General features: G+C 41.3%; 2 protein-coding genes and 1 long non-coding RNA gene across 4 annotated transcripts; 1 reads left to right on the top strand and 2 right to left on the bottom strand.

Annotated features, from left to right (window-relative positions):
* Positions 1-2,071: 2,071 nt before the first annotated feature.
* rsph9 (radial spoke head component 9) lies at positions 2,072-3,888 on the top strand. Of its 2 annotated transcripts, XM_077587262.1 has the most exons (6): positions 2,072-2,322; positions 2,580-2,773; positions 2,841-2,997; positions 3,105-3,234; positions 3,317-3,463; positions 3,537-3,888. In XM_077587262.1, the coding sequence occupies exons 2-6, from the start codon at positions 2,580-2,582 to the stop codon at positions 3,695-3,697; spliced, it is 789 nt and encodes a 262-aa protein (XP_077443388.1). In that variant the 5' UTR covers positions 2,072-2,322; the 3' UTR covers positions 3,698-3,888. The 2 variants fall into 2 exon arrangements, with proteins under 2 accessions (XP_077443388.1, XP_077443387.1); XM_077587261.1 differs by having other exon boundaries at positions 2,074-2,773; positions 3,537-3,886.
* On the bottom strand, positions 3,770-8,357 carry mrps18a (mitochondrial ribosomal protein S18A). Its single transcript, XM_077587263.1, has 7 exons — positions 8,222-8,357; positions 5,408-5,633; positions 5,200-5,231; positions 4,803-4,907; positions 4,609-4,732; positions 4,364-4,436; positions 3,770-4,280 (listed from the first exon to the last, which is right to left on the bottom strand). The coding sequence occupies exons 2-7, from the start codon at positions 5,622-5,624 to the stop codon at positions 4,136-4,138; spliced, it is 696 nt and encodes a 231-aa protein (XP_077443389.1). The 5' UTR covers positions 5,625-5,633; positions 8,222-8,357; the 3' UTR covers positions 3,770-4,135.
* An 899-nt stretch (positions 8,358-9,256) lies between these two features.
* On the bottom strand, positions 9,257-19,542 carry LOC144064937 (uncharacterized). Its single transcript, XR_013296928.1, has 3 exons — positions 19,382-19,542; positions 12,056-15,279; positions 9,257-9,625 (listed from the first exon to the last, which is right to left on the bottom strand). It is a non-coding gene; the product is annotated as an uncharacterized LOC144064937 (long non-coding RNA).
* Positions 19,543-21,950: the final 2,408 nt, after the last annotated feature.

Raw genomic sequence — 21,950 nt, 5'->3', positions numbered from 1 at the left:
TGATTAGCGCGGTTGTTATGTGATATATGCTTACAACATATACATATGTAGGTTAGTAGGTGACATGAAAAGACCATTGTGTTTTGCACTTTTTTGGGGGGGGGGCGGTATTAAAGCTAGTGTTTAGACATATTTATTTATGATTTGTTTTGTAATCATAGGCCTGTCATGTTTTTGATAGAATTACTCTGTGTTCTGACTCGAATTACAAGTGAAGGTTTTGTCGACACCGTCGGGACAAAATTCGGTAAACCGTAAAATCTGTGACCTCGACAAGCCTTATGTAATGCCCATTTTTCACCGCGATTGACAACAGCTGCACATTTTCTAAAATGCAGTTTTTTGACAGATTCAGCAGTACCGAGAACAATGGAAAAGTCCCAAGTATGTCGGTAAAGATCTGAGAAGGAGAACTGCTGATTTACAGCTGTTGGGAAAGGAAAGCATGTTTTTTTTTTTCTCCAAGCAGTGAAAGGCATAAAGATTGGCTAAAGATCAGGGTGGCTTCTGTGGCTATTGAAGAACATTGAAATAGATTCACAGAGCTCCTGGAAATCAAGGTATTCTGGTATCAAACGACTTCTTTTTCATTGGAAACCAGAACATTTACATTTCCTTAAATTCAAATCCGCAGTGGTATTCGAAACAATAGGCTATCGCAGTCCAAATGCCGAACAGTACGTGTAATCATTTATAATTAGATGACGCAAAGAAAGCTAAGTACAGCTTTCCCGAGAAACGCTGCCCTAAACACACTGTCAATGGCACGTTGCTCGAGCCACATGTGGCTCTGCTGGACTTAGCGAGCGTGTGAAAAACTGAGCCTGATTCAATTGCGAAACACGAAGAAATTTGGCTCGACGTCGGTGGTCTGATCTATTTGTTAAGTTCAACATGTTTAAAAAACAAGTACTAAATAAAAAAAATAAAAAAATTCAACCCATCTAAATGGAGTTGTGTGTAGATATGCAACGCCGTCCTTCTGAATGCATTCTTAACGTCTGTGCTTTTGTGAGCCACAGACACCATTATGGTTGCCTCTCTTTGAGTATTCACTTTATTCCGCACTCCCAGGCCATTATAGAGCGGCTAGAGTGTTCATTTATATAGAGTGCATCAAATAGGAATTAAAGCCAGTTTAGTGCACAGGTTTCGCCCACGTGTCAGAAGTAAGATCGATGGCCGTGACCCCCGAGCCAACGGGCGGCGACGTGCTAAGTGACGCTGCCTGGCCTTTTGTGTGGTCGGATTAGTGTCGTGGCAACGGCGGTCGCCCGGGGCGGTGGGTTTCCCAGAACGAACGCGACTGCTTCCAAGCCCTGGCCCACGTGGGATTGGACCGTGTGGATCAGGGAATGGTTGCTTGGCCCTAAAATCAAATGTCTGTTTCTGCTAATACCAAATACGCTCTGAAACTTTTTTTTTTTTCTTGCCTCTATTGACTTGAATCAAGTTAAACTGGAAAAACATCGTAGTAAAAGAACGGTAGCTTGCACGGATTTCTAAGTTAAGGGTACTGTAATGGTGTTTGACTTAAGTCAAATAAGATTCAATTTGATCCATCATAAATATGTATAAACACATCTATTAAAGATTTTAATACTATGATTTCCTCTGAGTTATAACCGCAAATACAACACAAGTATGGTCATCAATGGTGTTGATCACTTACCATTGATTGTGAACTACTGAGGTATTATATCTTTTGGGCTCTTCCAGTTCTTTTCCAAAACAGATCCTACAAACAAAAGATTAAATAATTAATATTTCACAGATAATATTGCATTATTATGCCAAATTTTCCTTTAAACGCCACAAAGTCTACTGACTTTAATTTGTGCAATGGCGTTCCGTGGGGAATTATTTGTTAATGTTCTTGAATGGTGATTTGGACAAGAGGGCGTAAAACATCAAATGTATATGCTGCAAGTAATATTAGCTTTTTGTTCATGCTAAAAAATAAAAGATTAAAAGTTTGCAAATGCCGATCCGAGCGGGGATTGTAATTCTATCGTTTGATTGCATGGAGAAAATTCACCTGATGCAATTGAATGTGGCTAGCTAGCAGGTGGTTGAATCAGCGATCGCCGAACAATTTCGTAATGATCAAAACATGTTAGACAGTAAAAAGCCAAACGCTTTTGCAAGAAACCACAAACAATACGAAACATCACTGTTCGTGTCTTGTAAATAACTTTTCCTTACGATTTGTTTGTGAGTTGTTGTGCAGCTCGAACTACAGCGCCGTATTCAAAGATGGTTACACGCCCATGACGTCATTGGACGAAGAAAAGTCACGTGACAGCTACTCCACATGCCCCAGTCAGTGAGTTGTGTACACGTTGCCGTGGCAACCAGAATGCCATGCTAAATTCGGTACATGGATGTATTCACGCAGTGCGTAGAAAACGGACTCAAATTCCAAAAACGTACCGTTAGACGATTTGTGAAACGTGGATTTATTGACATTCCTACGAGCAAATACCCAATTTGGAAGCGTTTTCAAGTTAGCTAGCTGACCCTGTACAGTGCTAATAATAATAACAATGGACGCTAATTCGTTATCCTACTCGTTGGAGATGGTTGCAGGTAGCGGATGCATTTTGAACTCGGAGCAGAGGGCAGCTCTTCAAACTTCACTGATTATCTTGAAGAAGAACTACAAGTTCAACCGAGTGCTGTTTTGGGGAAAGATCCTCGGTTTGAAGGAGCACTATTTTATAGCTCAGGGGCGAAGGGATGATGAGTTGAAGGACACACAGCATTTTTACAGGTAAAACAGTCGTTCAAAGTTATTGGAAAAGTACCTTTTTCTAATTCATCGTTGTGTGGATGTCTAGCTTCAACTGCATCGACTGGTTTCTGATCCCCGCAACCACAACTGCAATGATTGAAGATGTGGCCAAAACAGCAAAGGGTAGATTCGAAGGCGACCCATCATTTGTGTATGAATCCAGACCTACAGACAGAAATGATCCTGTGCCAGAAGAGTCGACGGTGAGTACAATTTGGAAATTGAAATGATTTCTGATGAAAAAATTACTAAGCAAATTGTTCATCAGTGTTTGAATTGAAAAACAAACCCAGTTTGTTCTTGCATGAAGACAAAAGTGACAGAGGAAACCAGGCTGGCGGTGACGGTCCATCACATCAACGAGGAAGCTTCGGTAGTCCCACGAGGCGCCTTTATCAACAGCATGCATGGTGTTGTCCAGATTAATCGCAGCTTCGGTGGTGAGTGTGGCAACAAATTGCGCTCCTGTGCAGATTTGCTGGTGCTCGGATCACAATGAAATATGACTGGACGGTCTCTCAGGTCTTTCTTACACTCAGGCGGGAAAGCTTGAACATTTTCTTCACTTCGCTCCGCCCAAGAATCTGAAGAAAAAGTCCTTGTTGGAGATGGCCGATTTGAACCCCGCCTTGGACTTTCTGGATCCGTTGAGTGAGGACATTCCAAAAGGTATATACATACAAACACATACGCATCTTAAGATTGCCCACTTATGGGTGAATCGTCATCTTTGTGTGTGCAGGATCGTGGAGTCTTCAGTTTGAGAGTGCGAACAAAGAATGTGTGATCCGTAGCTTGCTGTGGTTGGGCCTGACCTTCTACCACGTGCCCATGACGCCTCTGCACGGATTCGTATACATCGGCTATGGAACCAAGAATTTAGACCTGCCCTTCATGCTTTAAGAAAAGAAACGCTGTCAATTTGCAATATTATTCAGTTCAGTTTGAATGTGTATAAAAATAATGAAAACAAAATGACAGTAAAGCAGGTTTTATTTGCTTACCTCAAGTACATTTCACCAGCTTAACATAAGACATTTTCACACAGAGAAAAAAAATAGGGGTGGAGCCAAGATTATGTTCTTATTTTCAGTGTTTTACATTGATTAGAAATTATGGCACACACTACAGATTTATTTTTGGGTATGCTGTAGTTGAAAACTGCTAGTAAGAAATTTGGGGTGTTCCACAAGGCTCAATACTTGGACCACTACATCACTCTAAACTTTGGCTAGCTACATGGGGAGGTGTTTATTTTATGATCTACATAAATGTAAGAATTTGGAGGCTCTGGTGCTGCAGCTTTCTAACATAGATTCAAACCTGCTCTTCTGGTGTTCTTCAATGTTTTATGTAAAGCGGCCTAGGGCCGTAACGTACATTGTTTTTTAGCACAGGACTTCCTACACACATGCGCTTCTTGCACCACTTTAGCCCACGTTTGTAGATGGGTTTCACAGATTTGACGGACCACCGGGTCAGGTATCTGCGCAGGGGTGGGATAAGGTAGGATCCAGACTTTAGTTTAAATAATACAATTCAATGGCGAAAAAAAAACAAAAAACAAACCTGTTAAGTTCGGGCCTGATTCTCTTTGGGACGTGGCCCTCTGGAAGTTTTGGTCTGTGGTCGGGGAGCAAACCTTGGGACCAATTTTTGGGGGAGAAAATTCTATTAGTCATAGCTTCTTAGCCACAACATACATTATTTAATAAATGCTGTTTTCAAGGCCTACTTAAATGTTGAATAAACAGTAAACATCTGTGGAGTGAGTAGAAATCCTGGTTAAATGCCACAAAAAAATAAGCTCGCACCTGCACGGTGAGCCATCTGTACGCAAACGGCAACCTTGTGATGCTCTGCGGGGCAAAGACCAGTGATTCTTTTGGGCAGCATTCCACCGTCTGACCTGATAAACTGACTGAGCAGCAAAACATCCTGGCGATGTAAAAAAAATATGTTGTTAGAAGTCAGTTATTACAAAGGGTCGGATGTTGGTAGTATTTACCGTGTAGTTATATTTGTTCTGCAGGTTCCATTTATAAATTGGACACTTGGCGCTTGGGTTTGGAGGTTGCGGAGCGTTTGCCATTTGCAGGATTTTTCCTTCAATCTGATAGAAAATTTTAATTAAGAAATTTGCACATTGGTTATTTTAACATTCTTCCACATTGCGAGTTATTTACTAAAATACTCCTAATTATCATCTAGGGAGTAAATACATGGTTATGACTAAACTGATGAGAAGGAAATGAAGTTTACGTTTCTTATACCAGAAAATAAAATATCAAAATACTCATTTTTGACATTTATGACAAGTTTAGAAGTGCAAATCATGTTAAAGAAATACAGTAAATCTATCTAGTACCACAAAATACCACCATAATAAACAAAATTGTACTTACAGTCAACGTTTTCCCCTCTTGTATTTCAACGACTGCAGAAATAAGCAAAGAAAAAACAATTAATTTAAATCCTTGCTCCTTAAAACAAAAGCGATGTTAAAAGAATGAGGAATAAATAAACAAGTCCTCAGTGACATTCATGTTGTTGATGACACTTTGTTAGCATGCGAACTAGCACTGCTCGTGAAAATAACTTGTATTATCTCACCTTGCCTGATTCCTCTCCTTTGATTCATCGAATGAGGCAAATGTGGCACTTTTATCCTTTGCAGGGCACTTAGATGTCCACTTACAGCACCGTGTAATGCTGAAAATGAGCTCCAGACGGAGCGCAAAACACAGTAGGCTGCCATGTTGGGTTTTGACTCTGCTGTCTTCCGTTGAAAAGGATGGAAACTGCGATACCAGCGGTCAGGATGTAACATTGCAGTCACCTAGGAAATCACAAAACATCACCGAAAAAGGCAATTGTAAACAGCACATATTATAATATTGATCATTTCAGAAATGTAAAAAAAAAGATTATTAATGTACATAAAATTATTGTTATACACCTATACTCGTGTGGTTATCAGTTTGAATAGAATGATTTAAAGCTTCACCACAAAGTGCACAAATAACAACAACAAAACTAAAGGAATGGATAAATAATAATAATAATAATAATGAATGATAATGATAATAATGATATTAATAATAATAATAAATGATAATTATGATAATAATGATAGTAATAATAATAAATGATAATAATGCTAATGATAATAATAGTAATAATAATAATAAATGATAATGATGATAATAATGATAGTAATAATAATAATACATGAATAATCAATAAATAAGTAATTAATAAAGTATAAGTTATAAGTAGTTAACAACCGGTTGTTTTTTAATATGAATACATGAATAATCAATAAATAAGTAATTAATAAAGTATAAGTTATAAGTAGTCAACAACCGGTTGGTTTTTTAATGTGTCTTGATCTTCTCCATATGTTCAACCATATCAGATGACTTTATAGTAAATTGAGCTGACTTTTGAGTTTCTTGAATTTATCCTTTCCTGGCGTTCAAACAATTTGCTCAGCCAAACGGAAATTCCTTTTCTAACTCGAGATTTATTGATACCTAAAGGGACCTTTATCAGAAACGTGTCCCCAGAAAGGAGACACGAGACGAGTCAAGATGTAAATCGAGCGAGCTTATCTATGATCCCGACTTTGAAGCCGAATTCTGGAACAAAATGACACACGAGGGAGAACGCTTTAAGTGTAAATATTAACAATCCAGGATGTCTTCAATGACTCTTCAAATATTATCTGCAAGGCAAATAAAAGGTGAAGTAAATGGCAGCATTTTTTGTGTGTTGCATGGAATCTAAAAAGGAAGATGAGGTCATACTGTTTTGCTCATGGACAATATATTCAACAGTGCTTGTGAAACTAGATGAGGCTGTGTTTCACATCACAAACCAAAGGATGCCGGCTAAAAAAATAATTAAAAAAATACACTCAAGGGAGAGAAAGAGTTTCTCTGGCTAGTAAGAACACTATGCAACAATTACCATGTTTTTGTTTGCCGTTATCTGCGCGCATCGAGCCAGCAGGCATTTGAGCTGGATGGACAAAATAGCTTTTTTCTCTTTAACCTTTGATTGCCCTCGACTTATAAAGTTTCACATTGTATAAACATACAAAACCAAAATAAAACCCCTGTGGGAGATGAAACGCATCACAGGGAAACAGACAAGCTGACAATGATAATGGAGGAGAACAAGGATCTTCTGTATTGAAGTCAAAATCTTGGCATGAGGGCAAGATAATGCTATCGTGTCTCTATGTTTTTTGGTTTTTGAAAGCCTAGTATTGTCAATTGTTAAATATTTGTTTGGAGGTTTTGTTTTTCTAGGTAGGGAAAATGAGGCGTGTGTTTGAGGGGAGGTTTTTTTTTTTGTATCTTAAAGTCGGAGACACTATTTGAAGAATTTCTAAGGCTGAAGTTCCCAATTACTGGCTCGTTATAGCGCTTTTGTTTTTAATTTTGAGAAACGGTGCATCCAAGATGGCGCCGTTCACGTGGGAGCCAGTGGCAGTAGCTCTATACACTCTTATGTTTTTCGTGTTTTACAGCCCTTCTATCGTTTTTTAATTACATTTTAATATTTCTTAATACATTCCTTTTTATTTTACTTTGTACTTTATACTTTTTACTTTAATGTTTTTACAACTTTCCTTGTTCTGTTAGCCCGGCTTCTTTCGGCTTCAATACGCATCGTGGGATAAGATGGAAGAGCTGTCGGCGCTTACCAGCAACGGAGTCGAGGTGCCCTACTCTGCTACTGTTGTCTTCAGCTCCAGACTACTATGTTATCCAATCCAATTTATCCCCAACGCGTTTCTAATGACAAACTTTTTGAACAAAAACTTGTGTGAATACATGCGCACTATTGAACTGCCTGCCTGACACAAAGTTATCCAATCCAATCCAATATTTAAGTGACTTATGTCCTCAATTTAATAATATAATATTATTTCGTCAATCGTTGTCTTGACTCTAACAATCTAGGCACGACAAGGTTGAGGTTAATGGGCAAAAAAATGGGAGCTATACCTCAATTAGCGTTTAAAGCGTGGAGAAACACACAATGAGATGCAAATGTGAGGGTTTCATTGGCGTCAAAAATAAATTAGCATCGGGCCGCCGCCACAGAAGCGCCATTGTGCCACTTGATCAGGTCTCTTTGTAGGGCACTTTTAAGGGGTCGCATTCTTCAATGGAAGACCGAAATATTGCGTCTAAAGTGTCTGGCCACCTCCTCGCCCTGCCTTTGATATTCAAATGAAACACGGCCTCGTACAAACGGGCGCCGCAGCCAAAGTAAATCAGATAGGATTCCCCCTTCAGATGAAAAGAGCTCGGCTGACATTCTCACAGCGAGGGCTGAGGAACAACTGAAGCCGTGTTGCTTCGATGTCATGGTGGGAAGTTATTGCTTTGTGGAAAAGGTTAGTGTTTTCACCTCACTTCCCAGGGCTCAGCGTGGACGGAGCAGATGAGCACAAAAATCAAACCAAGTCCAGCTGGTGGCAAGTTGCATTCCCCGTTTGTCGTCACGCTACTGGGTTTGTTGGGCCACGAAGGTTTTGGGGGGCCCCCTAAAATATCATGAGGACCAGGAGAGAGATGGATTAGCTTGAAATCTAAGGCCTGGCAAAAATTATGGTAGCACCAATCCTAATGGATGATCGCACAGTTGTCTTATTGTGGAGGAAAAATAGACATGGTGGAAAAATTAAAGGAAGAAATGGTGACCATGAAAATGACTTTTAAAATGGAATTTTACATGGACAATACACATTTGGTAGTTTTTAAAGTTAGAATTATTCCAGTGATATGAATGCTTTTTTTGCCTGCCATTCTGGTTGTGACATCATCAGCAGAATTGATTATCAAGTCTATAGTTTTTTTTTTTTGTCCAAGCTATTGCATTTGGTAACAATGAAAAAGACACGTGTCAAAGTGGCGGCCCGGGGGCCAAATCTGGCCCACCGCATCATTTTGTGTGGCCCGGGAAAGTAAATCATGAGTGGTGACTTTCTGTTTTAGGATCAAATTAAAATGAAGAGTATAGATGTATATTACATTTCCTGATTTTCCCCTTTTTAAATCAATAATTGTAATTTTTTAATCATTTTTTTCTGTGTTTTTTGTTCAAAAATCATTTTATAAAATCTAAAAATATATAAAACAAGCTAAAATAAACATTATTTTAGATATATAAAAACTGAATATTCAGGTCTTTTAATCCAGTTCTTTTAATCCATTTATTTAAAAAAAATCTAAATATTATACCTAAAATGGTCCGGCCCACGTGAAATCAAGTTGACGTTAAAGCGGCCCGCGAAACAACCCGAGTCTGACACCCTTGGTCTATGGATTGCATGCTAGCAAACTACAAAAATCTGTGTGTCATCTATCATTTTCTGTTTGAAGATGATTTAGTGGGCGGGATGTGTCCAAAATACAGCTATCATTTTCATTCCACTTACCGTGGTATTTAAGAGCAAGCAGTCATTTCAAATGGCAACTTTCTGGCTCTGAAAAAGACAAAAAAGGAAATCAGGGAAAATAATGATGGTGTGTTTACTTTTTCCGACCATGCAGATGCTTGTAGACTCTGAAAGTGGCAAAGGGTGGGCGCTCCTCATCACTCTGGCTTGAGCTTTTTCTGATTGCAGTTGCCAGATCAGCTTTGCATGTCAGAGCCTTGTCGTGGAGCATTTTCTTCAAATTGCAATGCATATTTTGCATTGGATTGAGATCCGGATTATTTGCAAAGCATGGCATTGACTTTGGGATTTTTTTCTTCGACAGTTTTTGCGTGATGACAAGATGCTTTCTTCCTCCATAGACATCTTTTAAACTGACAAGACAAAAAAAACGTGTCGCAAATGTCAACATGAACTTTGATTGCAAAATGTCAACATGAACGAACTTTGATTGCAAAATGTTTTCCCTCTGCTTGGTTGGTAAAAACAGAAGATTTTTTTTCTAAAGTTCTGTTAGCGTTTTCTAATATCAGAGATTTGCCACTTGGAATTAATTTAGTTATGTCATCACGTCAATGATTTACCTTTTTTTAAACAACTCCTCCAAGACTGGGGATTTCATACTACGTGCCAGAGGTTGGATATTTCCATCTGGACCGCCAAAATTAGTTTAGATGGAGAGCGAGACTTGGAAGGAAGACTAGTAATCTGGTGCAGATTTGCCTCATCCCAAAGTAGACGTTCCCTCATTCCCATGCGGCTGGAATGTGAAGATTTGCTGCCGACCAGATTGATGGTCGTCACTAAGAAGTCACTAAGAAGCTTTGCTGCGTGATTAACTCGTGAGGTCCGTTGCATCCGAAGAGGTCAACTGGACACAATTAGCCGGTTTGAAGGGGATGACTCTGGTGGAAGGCGCCCGCTGCTCAGGCAAGGCGACAAGTGGAAATGGGTTCGCCCGAGATCAAGGCCGACCGACATCGGAGTACAAGTTCTGCCTTTAACGCCGTCCCTCCCCCACTATTTTTTTTTGTCTTCTCAGCCACTAGTCTTCCCACACTAATCAGGACGCTGGCTTCTTCAGTAGATGGGTTGCTTTGAAGAGGCACTTATCCTTATCCCCCCACCCCATAGCAAACCCCACCCTTGCCCCGCTCGCCCCCGTATGAACACATTCCCCGCGTCGGAAGGCCTCCGAATCCAATTTTCATGCAGGTTGCATTGCCAGTGATACAATGGCTCCCATAGCCCCGAGACGGGCCTCTTGCAATGTTTTGAAACACTTGGTCGGACTTCTCCCCCGTCATGAGGTTTTTAAGGGGCGCTAAGGACACGTTCACGTCAACACCAGTTTTATGCTTTTCCGAGAAATTCTGCATCTTGAGCACGCCATTGTGGAAAGCCGTCTCTTATGGAGTTGTCCTTCATTTTGATCTCATTATGACGTGACAGACGTTTGAATAGGGAGACAATGATCAATACTTGGACATATACTTACAAATAGGCAGTTTGTGAATATGGTTTTAACAAGCAAATCCAAATACAATGCAATCCAGTGCAATGGCAAAGAGCCGGGACAGGTTTGTTCACATATCCACCATAAGATGTCGCCATTGCGTTTTCAAACGCAACAACTGTTTAAAATGTTGAAAAACATTTATGTTTTATACCTTCTTTTGTAGCGCATGATTTAGCCTAGCGGGGGGCTGGGAACCTTACCAGGATGATAAAGCACTGGGGGAAACCCTGTAATGTGTGCATATCTGATCAAATCCGATTGGTTAAAGCAGGGGCCAATGGAATCCATGTATAAATCAAGCAATGAACACTATGGTTTTGCTTGGTCTTTGGGCCAAGTGGGGTGCTGATTTGCGCAAGACTTGCCATTTCCCAGCATGCACTTCACTTTCTCCTTGTGTGTAGATGTTGCCAGGTTGCCTGCTGTGGCATTTGGAGACCCTCTACTTCACCTTAATGGTTAAACGATAGTGCACTTGTCACTTTTAGGACTGTCCGTTTTATTTGCTTCCACTCACATCCTTCTTCCTTCTTGACACACAATAGCATTCTATTTGCTAGAAGCCCGATCATGTTCAGAGCTAGTAGACAGTGAGTGGACAGAGAGTTCCCAGCAGGGGGCAGTGATGATTACCAGAAGAAAAGGAAAGTCAAAACGATGTGAACCACTCCAGGCATTACTGGTTATTACTGTACGGCTGTCGCTGTAAGCGTCAGTCAAACGTGAAGGACTACGTGAAAGTGGTGTACGAGTAGTGTACAAGGAGGCCCAAGTAGTACAGTCAAGAGCTTTGCAGCCTGGGCGATTAATGAAGAGACGTTTAGACTGGGGAGAAAAAGAGAGACGTGACGCAACAAAAGCAAGAGCCCTGAAAAGAAGCCAAGCTCGAGTCCTTCCACGTCCCATTCACTGGGCTCTCTAAGGGCCCGAGCTTCAGTAGAATTCCACTGCGGCAAAAGACAGGAAGAGGAAATGCACTGGTGCAACGGCTTTGTCGTGTGGGAGTCCACTCTCATTAGACCTTTTCAAGAATCCCCCACAGGATCACGCTGACAGTTCATAATACAAGATTGATATGAATTGAATTGCTTTATAGTAAGAGCAGATTTGGGCGTTTGTTTTTGTTTGCGGCGTCACGGCTGACGTCATTACGCTCATTGCGAGAATTTGTGTGAGTCAGTTGAAAGGAAAATGTCGCAGGTGACCTCAAGTTGAGACCCTGACCACAACCTCCGTGTGCGTCATAATGGCGTTTCCATAAACGTCAAACGTCGGCAACTCTTACTCGAATGCTGTGATTCACATTAAAAATGGACATGAGGTCAAGATCATGTTCTGTCATGTGGGTGTTTTCCCTCTCCCTTTTGGTAGGTCCTTCCGACGTTCCTAAAACATACATGGTATGGTAAAAACAGTTTAATCAATATAGCATCGTAATTTCAACAATTATATTTCGTATCTAGTGAGAAATACGTAAAGTACAATGTTAAATTCAATGTGCTAAGTACAGAGCCTTGTGGAACTCCATCATTAACGATTAGTAGCTAGTGACCAAACATACATGGTATATTAAGAACTGTTTAATCTACATAGCATCGTAATTTCAACAATTATATTTTGTATCTAGTGATAAATATATAAAGTATAATGTTAAATTCAATGTGCTGAGTACAGAGCCTTGTGGAACTCCATCATTAATGATTAATAGCTGGTGACCAAAAATACACGGTATAGTAAGAACTGTTTAATATACATAGCATTGTAATTTCAACAATTATATTTTGTATCTAGTGATAAATATATAAAGTATAATGTTAAATTCAATGCACTGAGTACAGAGCCTTGTGGAACTCCATCATTAACGATTAGTAGCTAGTGACCAAACATACACGGTATAATAACAACTGTTTAATCTAGATAGCATTGTAATTTCAACAATTATATTTCGTATCTAGTGATAAATATATAAAGTATAATGTTAAATTCAATGCACTGAGTACAGAGCCTTGAGGAACTCCATCATTAACGATTAATAGCTAGTGACAAGAGTTCCATTTTTAAGACACACTTTGGTTCCCTGTCCTAACCTCAGGCCCTCAAAAACTCCAATGTTTGACAACAACACCCTAAACATTTGCCAAAAAGTATTTCAAAAGTGTGGGCTTGTAAAACAATGTTATTATAGTTCATAGTTTCCTTTGTTGAGGTCTCGCCAAAAAGTTTTGGACTAAGTTTTGTTTGATAGTAGTATTTTTTTCTTGAAAATGTTACTCAAAATCAGAGTTTGAAGGCTTCCCACTGCAGTGTTTAGCTCACGTAAGTCTTGTTAAATAGAGCAGATGGTTTGAATTAGTTGAAGATAAATGTGAACGTTGTATATATTTGTTGTCAGAGTTGGATTGTTGGCCGGGATCTTCTACAGTCCATGCATGGTCCTGAAGACCAAATCGTCCTTGAGAGCTCGGCATGTTACCTCCTTGATGTTCTCGGTTTTTACCAGCGTCATAAAATTAAAACACCAAACACAACTGGCTTGGAAATTTGCGAGATGATTCCACTGTGGCCTTTTCTTTTCTGAATCTTTCCATTCAAGTCCCTGTTGGATTTTCTGGACATTTTTCGAAGGGGTTGCAGTCAGAGAAGCTGGCGTCGCAAATACAGTAAGAGGACGGCAGTAAGTTGTAAATTTCAGACTATACTGAGAAGATTATGACTCCATTAAATCCGTTGCTTGTTTGGTTGGCTTCAATATGAGGTAAAACTGAGCAATTTTTCAAGACGTTGATCGCTTCCATGTTTAATTTAACGGAAAACCTTCTTTTGGAAGTGCCATGAAACAGCTTGGAACAGACTAAGTGCTGAACTGCTTTGCACTGGTGGGAACTGAATGGAATTTAATGCTAATGTGCAACTTTCCTATCTCCAATTTTTGCTTTTTTGCCACAGCAAATCAATTTCTCAGTGTACTTATCAATGTATTTGTTTTAATGAGATCCTCGGTGAAGAAATTAAAAGTCAAAACACATCTGTCTGACATAGAAATCAATTCTCAACTATAAAGAGAGGGCGCGCTAAGCGTACGGTCCAAAGAGAAAAAGAAATTGGCCGAGAAACAAGACCAGTGTGATGATTTATAAATCCCCAACATCTTCTATCATCACAGGAAGGACGATAAAAGGAAATCTTCACCATCTCACCGGGGACGGTGGAGGCTCGTATCAGGGAATTTAAAAGATGATGTCAACCGCGGGAAAATTAGACGTGAATCGGTTCTCTTTGTCTTTTTTTTTCTTCTTCCTTGCCAGGACAGAGCGAGGAGACGACATGTCGTCCTCCCCGCTGCTCTGCGCTTGTTTAAAGAACACCCTTGACAAATGTGGGCTGTTTTCTCTTTGCTGCGGTCGGCGCAATGATCCCAAAACACGAGGGACCTTCATGGCGGCAGAGCGGGATTAAAGGCAGCAAAGTGGAGCAAAAGAATACAAGAGATCTCTTGGCTGACTTGGTTTTCTTTGTGCCTGGTAAACACCCTGTTGTCACTCTGACCGAGCCCCCCACCGCCCTTAAGAAAAATGCACAAAGCATCAAAGACGGGCAAGCGCTCACATTGGAGTGATGCTTTTAATGCCTTTCACCAGATGTTTGCTGCTACCTGCGCCCCTATCGGGATAACGTTATCGGGTTAATACGTGTTGTCGGCTTCACTTCATGTCAAAACGTATTTGGTGTGTGTTCATTCACGAGAAAGAGTAAGGAATCTATTGGCTAAAATAGTACTGGTATTAATAAAATGAAAAAAATAAATTCTGCGTTTTGAAATGTATCCAATTTCCCATTGAATGTTTTATTTGGTGAAAAATACTGCCCTTTTTAGTTGAACATTTCTAACATAAATCATTGACTGACAAGCTTCCCGAGTTGTACGACAAACAATTGAATTATTTACGCCGGTATTTAATACGATTTGACGTCAAAAACCACATCTGGTTATGTCAGTTCCTGCGAGTTACGCAGACTGAATCGCTTTATTCGAAGCTTTCATATTATTGGAGGAGAATTTTCACATTATCGCAACCAAAATCTATCTTATTGAATCGCTCCAAAATATTTAGTCTCGAAAATTTTCGCGTTGGTGTTTCACAAGGTGCTCGTAAGTACTCCACCTGTTCCATGTTAGGGAGAGAACCTTGTATGCTTTAATCGATATTGCATCTCAAATGACCGATTCGCGTGGGAAAAAAAACCCCAGCTCTACACAACTCAAAAGGAGTGTCTCAATTGAAGTTAGAGTATGAGCTTACCCATACTTTTACTTACCCACGGTCTCTCCCCTTCCAGCTGAAATGTGGCTCTCATTATAGTAGTAGTGCAGTTGTGAGGGCAAACCTCAGGAGGCGGAGGGTAATGCGAAACAGAGTTTCCATATCTTGAATACGACTTGCCAACACTTCCAAGAGGACATACCTTTGGCATCATCCGGGAAATCACTTTCAAGCTCTTGGCTCTGGGCTGCGAACAAGAGTGAACACACGATAGATGGGCATTAACTTCCTGCAAAAGGTGATCCTTCTACGCTAAAGTAATATCTGCTTGGCCCCAGGTATGGCGTCTGCAAGACGGCCGTAATATTGCTGCCCAAAGTCGGTAAACTCACAGCGGAGTCCTAATATTTCAACAAGGGTATCACTCAGAAGTGAAGGTTGCCTGAGATTGTTATAATTGAATTTGTCCTGTCCTATAATGTCCTGTACTATCTGCTGAAAGGCAATTACTAACTACTGTCGTCCTGTTCTGTTCTGACTATTCATCACATCCCTTCGTCCCCTGGTGAAATAGTTATAATTAGATAGGCTTGATTTGAAAAGTGCGGTTCTAAGATACGTTCTAGTGATACATGAAAGATTGACAAAATGAAATATTCAAATTACATTTGTTTTCATCTATAACACATGTCAAAGTGGCGGCCCGGGGGCCAAATCTGGCCCGCCGCATCATTTTGTGTGGCCCGGGAAAGTGAATCATGAGTGCCGACTTTCTGCTTTAGGATCAAATTAAAATGAAGAGTATAGATGTATATTAAATTTCTTGATTTTCCCTCTTTTAAATCAATAATTGTAATTTTTAAATCCATTTTTTCTGTGTTTTCAGTTCAAAAATCATTTTGTAAAATCTAAAAATATATTTAAAAAAAGCTAAAATAAACATTGTTTTAGATCTATTAAAAAACTGAATATTCAGGGCTTTTAATCCAGTTCTTTTAATCCATTTATTTTAAAAAAATCTAAATATTATATCTAAAATGGTCCGGCCCACAGGTTGACGTTAACGCGGCCCGCGAACCAACCCGAGTCTGACACCCCTGATTCTATAACAACGCATTTATGGAGTAGAGTTCAGTTGTATTGAACTTGGAGCAGAAAATATTCACAAATAATGTTTCAGAACTGTTTCTTTTTCCATTTAGTGTAATACACTATAATTCAATCCTTAATTGCATTAGTACAACACTACCAGGGTAATGTACTTGAACTCACTCTCCACCACAAGTCATTTGAAGTGGGTCGACGGGCAGATATAATTCGCTGCAAGCCCCCAAGTTAATGTTGATTTTGATCTGCATTCCCATTTTTAATCTGTCCTTTTGTCTTGCCGCTGATGAACTTGGTCACTCTTGTTTCTCGAAGACCCTCTGAGACGGAGAACTTGTCATAGAGGGTCTCCACGGTAATGAGACCCACCTCATCCTCCTACTCGTGTTAATTAATTTGACTCCAGATGTAAACCATCTGCCTTATTTGCTTGCCCTCAACCCCACGCCGCACTAATAACACTTGACAGGATGAATTCTGCAAAAACGCTTTGGGCCCGAGGGTCAACGACACGTAACCCGAGCGTTCCGAAACGTAGCGAGCGGGTCGTCTGCCGCGTCTCAACATTTGTCTGGGAATTTTGCCAGATCGCAATCATCCTGACGACCAATCAGAGTAAAGACCCTGGCCCGTGTCCTCAGAGAGAGTGTTAGTCTGTCATATTTAATTCAATGACGCCGTCGTCATATCCGGCCGGCAAATGCGTTCGAGTCCATCTTATATAACGGCTCGCCATTGTCTTTTCGTCTTGGGCGTGATTTTCTGACCTCATGCTGGAGATGTGCACGATTACCAGCGGCCAAGTGAGCGAAGAATTGTAATTAAAATCGATCATCTCCCGGCGGGCTAATAAATATTGTTGATGTGGTAGATTTTATTAAAGAGATTTGGGACGCTGTCAAAGTTGCGAGGGACCTCAAGGAGCGCATCCGGACACCCCCGGCTTTTGAAAAATGATGATCCTTTCAACAAGGAAGGTAAATCAACCTTTGGAGGACCATGAAGACGTCAGTGTGACTGTCAAAAGACGCCACTTTCATCATCCTTTCACATCGTGTCCACAACAACAGGCAAAGTGGCCGACTTGCTTTATTAAATCCTTCTCCTCAGCGCGTATGAAATAAAATATATTGGAGTTATGAGAGAATTATTGGCGGCGATCTGAAGCGAACTGGAACTTTATCTAAGGACAAAGTGAAATGAAAAATCAACAAAGCAACGGCTCGTAAATCGCAAAAAACGTAAGATTAGTAGCTAGTGACCAAAGTTTCGACAGTTGCGATCAAAGTAGCGCAAACGGAACAATCACAGGAAAAGTTGAAATGTGCATTTTTCGCCAAAGTATGCTTGCAAATGTCTTCGTTTTTTTTTTTTTGCCGTTTGTTCAATGAAGATGGACGGTGACGTTAAATTCAAATAAGAACAAGTAAACACAATACATTTTGCATTCAGGGGACCGCCATTTTGTCCAATACTGCCATGTTTTTTACCTAAATTAGCACATTGTAAATGCCTTTTCAGTGTTATGTCAAAATTATGGTGACTTTACAAAGGGAAAAGACATTGAAAATTAATGCCAAGTGCAATAAATGCTATATTCACACTCCCCCTTTTTAAGTAAATAGATATAGTACACAATATTATTTGACTTTATGCTGTGGATTCGTCTTTTTCCATTCCTAACTTGTGCTCAGAAAAGTAAAAGGTATTTTCCCACAAGTTGCTTGCTCTGACTTAAAGGCCCACAGCTGCGAGCGCTCCCTCCGACGTCTTTAAATCATAACTCTCTCCCCCGATGCGCATTTGAACGTGGGTTTAAAAATGTACTTCCAATCTTAAATTGCACCGTCAAAACCGCTTTGCTCATTACAGCCACGTTTACACGCTAATGGCGTCTTCCCGGGGACGTTGGGCGTCACTTTTCATTCTTTCATCGCCGAGTGAAATATGGCAGCGGACGTTTGACGGATGCTTGGGAAGTTTGTTTCGGACACCCGCCGTCTCGCGAGGACGAATCCCGCTGACCTCGTTTCGCAGAGTTCCCACCCGCTCCTCCGCTAAACTGACGTCAAATTTGATTGGTATACAATAACTCCCCCCCCCTTAAAAAAGAGACAAAATCACGTTTGCAGTCCCTCGACGCACGCCGTTAAAATCTCTCGTGAGGATTTTGCAGGAAATCGCACAAGAAGTTAAGGAGTATTACGTTCTAACTGGGCTATGTCAAAGTTTGGAGCCTTGTGCACCAGAACATATTCATATGAAATAAGATATGTAACCGCCAGCTAATGTTGTCATTAAAAACCATTGACTGACATTGACGGTGATAGACATGGAATCTATTTTGACAAGTTAAAACAGATTCCATGTCTTACTGTCAATGGCAGCCAATGAGAGATCCCCGAGTAGCCTTTCAAAAGTTACCACTAACAAGTAAACGATTCCACACGTAGGAGAAATTTGGAAGCCAAAACGAGGTTTGATTGAACCTCACGTTTTGGGTGGCTTTGAAGCAGTCAAAATGGACGTCAGCAAGACGGAGGCGCCGTCGGGATGACGCGAGTTGGATCGATTCTCACGGGACGTGATGAAAAGACAGACGCTCTCTGGAGAACGGGATTCGCCAGTTTTCTTACGAGGGATACGAAACGTCAAATAGTGCGAAATATTTCTGTTTAGTCATGTTTTGACGTGCTAATTTATCATTTCCTCTTCAGAGTTGTTGGGGGGTGTCGCCAGGCTCTCTTTTCACTAACGAGCGCCGCGCTACAAACGAGCGAGCTCCTTCAAAGCCGTCGCTGGGCTTTCTCTCTTTGTGCGGCTTCGTGCCATTCATTCCTGCCTTCTCAAATATCCCCCGGCCAACGACGGATGGAGAGGATGGATGTCCTTTAAAAGAGGGGCGCTAGCGCTCGTCTTTCCTTCTCCGTCAGCGCGCCCCAAAACACCAGACAGACATAACAAGACGCGCGGTTCGGACTTAACAAACACGCTGGAATCTTCCGGTGCTTGAATCAAGTTTTGCTAAATGACATTCCCTGAAGTTTGCCGCCCGAGCCCCCCTCCCCACCGTTTTCCTCGAAAACCCCCTGGAAGTAATAATGAGAGTTTTTTTAACCTAAATACTACTCTCAGTTGACCTTCTGAAATGAGGCAAACTGCCTTGAGGCGGCTGTCTACTTCCTGTCCCGTGGTGTGGTCTTCCCACCCAGCGAGACGCCGCGGACCCCCGTCTCTCCTACCTCTGCGGCCCACCGGGGACAAGTCGAGATGATCTGGATGAGTCCTTTGCCTTGTTTCACGTTCTCGTCTTCTTTTCACTTTCACGTATCGAATACGCTGCCTTGAGATAAGAGTGCATTGGATCAGTGACCACTCTTAAGTTAAATCACAGTGCATTGAAACAAAAGATGACTAACGACCAATCATATCAGACTTTTTCCATTTTTTTGCTTTCATAAAATAAGAAAAAAAAATAACAGGATATTTACAGAAAACAGGAATTGGACAATTTGTAGGGCGATAATGTCAACAATTGGTACTCGGACGTTTGGTCGCCTGGACGTTTGGTCGCCCGGATGTTTGGTCGCCCGGACGTTTGGTCGCCCGGACGTTTGGTCGCTGGATGTTTGGTCGCCGGACGTTTGACAACATGACAGAGTTTACTGTTGAAACCAGCTCTCAAAATTATATTCACCCGGGCGACCAAACGTCCGGCGACCAAACGTCCCGGAGACCAAACGTCCGGCGACCAAACGTCTGGTCACGCAACAATTGACTACAAAGAGTTGTGCTCATGTTTTTATCTCTTGTGTTACCTCATGACTCATGAAGGATCACTGCCATCTTTCCCAGGCCAAACAAATTGGACATCGGATGCTAATGAGGTCATACTAAATTAAACATTTGACATCCGATCCATTTTCACTGGACTGCCATCGACTCCCATCAATGGCGGTGAATGAGTTAAGTGGAGTAAATCCCAACCCAAGGCCCGGGTATCAAATGTGGCGGGTTTTAGGCCCCCGGGGGGTTTTGGAGAAACCTGCGAAAGCCATTACGGCGGCAGAGAAAGTCTTAACTCGGCGGTGCAGAACGAGGGCGACGCAGCTGCGAGAGCGATAACCCGTCAGAAAAGTCCCGTTAACACACAGTGACACGAGGCCGGCGGCTTTACGGGGTGACGGATTGACTGCCGGCCGTAAAACGCCATCGGGGAGCGCGTGAGTCCGAGCGCAACGTCGTGCCGATGTCACAAAGTGTGAGAGTCAGTTTTATTCCGAAAGGGTTTTTCAATTACAAGTAACGCTTCACATGATACTTAGGCCAAGCCTACGTGCCGGGTGGGGTGGGGGCCCCCCTCGGGGCGTCCCCCCAAATTGGGAGCAGACTCTAAAGGGGGAGCAGGTGGTCTTTGGCATTTGAGGGATGGGGTGATGACAGTAGCATGTTGTTTGTGTACCAAAGTGAAACGGCTCGGAACACGTCAGCTCGGACGCTTGTCACCGCCCAAGAAAAAATGGCCTGCTAGCACTTAACGCATTAAATTGGGTTTTGTTGGTGCTCGTCTGGTTCTTGTTGGCCGAGAACTAACTAACTCACGTCATAGTTTTATATGTTAAGTACAAGGACTTAGAAATGGATGCTTTCTATTTCCTTCTAATTTTATTATTTATTTGAATTTTGCCTGTTTTGCCGTTCTTGTTTGAAATAATTTGGTTCAATCACAACCTTAGAAAAGGTATGCCCTTGTAATCAATGCAATACTACATTCAAAATAAAAGCTTTAACGTTATTTGATAATAATATTTTACACTAATCAAATAACTTAAAAAATAACTATGTTTTGTGGGGGTTTTTTAATAGAAAAAAATGCTTCAACCCATCTAAAATGATCCTCTAATCGAGATAATCAGTTCCAACAAAATAACGCTAGCAGGCCAGTGCCAGGTAGCAACCAGTGCGTTGCTTTGCTATATTTAACAAAGCATGTGACACATTTTGGACCTGTCCCCACCTGGGAAGTCATGCCGATTAAATCAAATGTGCCCGCCCGAGTGCGTCGAAGTCGCAGTCGGCATTTCTGCTCATTCGCGCGTGGCCTGCGGCGATTCGCACACGAGGCGCCAAGTCGGACGACATAGAGAACATTGCGTCCGTGTGGAGCGAGGTGAAGGTTTTGAGTGTGTGTGTGCGCGCTGCCCATCAAATGTCACAATGCCTGAGGTGGCCTATTCTTGTCACCAGTCATTCCGCGGACACGTGCCTCTTATTTTAGTTTGATATTAAAACAAGAGTCACCTGTCGTGCAAAAGAAGGGGGTTTGCGAAGCCCCCTCGCTCCCCCCCTGCTCCACTTCCACCTCCGGCAGTTGCGTGCAGATTGGACTAAAGCGCCTATTAAAAGATAAGATAAGCGAGAAAGGAAGGCTAGATTGTGTGGCCAATGGTTTCATCTGCTAGCTGCTGCCATCTTATCTATGTATTTGACAAGCGAGGGTGGTCCAAATGGGGGCTTCCCCAAAAAGAAAGATATGTGGAGAAATATTTTCCTAATCAGATGTCATTTGTTTGACTATATCAAAACATAAGAGCTATTTGGGAACGCAACGTTCGATTTTTATGCACATTAATTTGATGTTATTTTCAATATGTCTTTAGTTTTTCTCAACTGTATGCAAAACAACTGCATTAAAATTATTAATATTGGACATTATTGTCCACTACCTGCTCAGCAGTCAAACTGCATTGTACCATGTTTGATCAATGAACTATAATCGCCAAAATTGACCTAAAATTTATCTTAATCGAC

The sequence above is a fragment of the Stigmatopora argus genome, chromosome 19, assembly GCF_051989625.1.
Source record: "Stigmatopora argus isolate UIUO_Sarg chromosome 19, RoL_Sarg_1.0, whole genome shotgun sequence".
NCBI classification, from domain to species: domain Eukaryota; kingdom Metazoa; phylum Chordata; class Actinopteri; order Syngnathiformes; family Syngnathidae; genus Stigmatopora; species Stigmatopora argus.
Note: the sequence above shows the minus strand (reverse complement) of the source record. Positions and strands in the feature narration are given on the sequence as shown.

Coding starts and splice junctions, on each gene's coding strand:
- rsph9 (XM_077587261.1), top strand. CDS start 2,547: ATGGACGCTAATTCGTTATCCTACTCGTTGGAGATGGTTGCAGGTAGC. Junction 2,774..2,840: donor GACACACAGCATTTTTACAG/GTAAAACAGTCG, acceptor GTGGATGTCTAG/CTTCAACTGCATCGACTGGT. Junction 3,235..3,316: donor GATTAATCGCAGCTTCGGTG/GTGAGTGTGGCA, acceptor ACGGTCTCTCAG/GTCTTTCTTACACTCAGGCG.
- mrps18a (XM_077587263.1), bottom strand. CDS start 5,624: ATGTTACATCCTGACCGCTGGTATCGCAGTTTCCATCCTTTTCAACGG. Junction 5,232..5,407: donor AAGGAGAGGAATCAGGCAAG/GTGAGATAATAC, acceptor TTATTTCTGCAG/TCGTTGAAATACAAGAGGGG. Junction 4,437..4,608: donor ACAGATGGCTCACCGTGCAG/GTGCGAGCTTAT, acceptor ATTGGTCCCAAG/GTTTGCTCCCCGACCACAGA.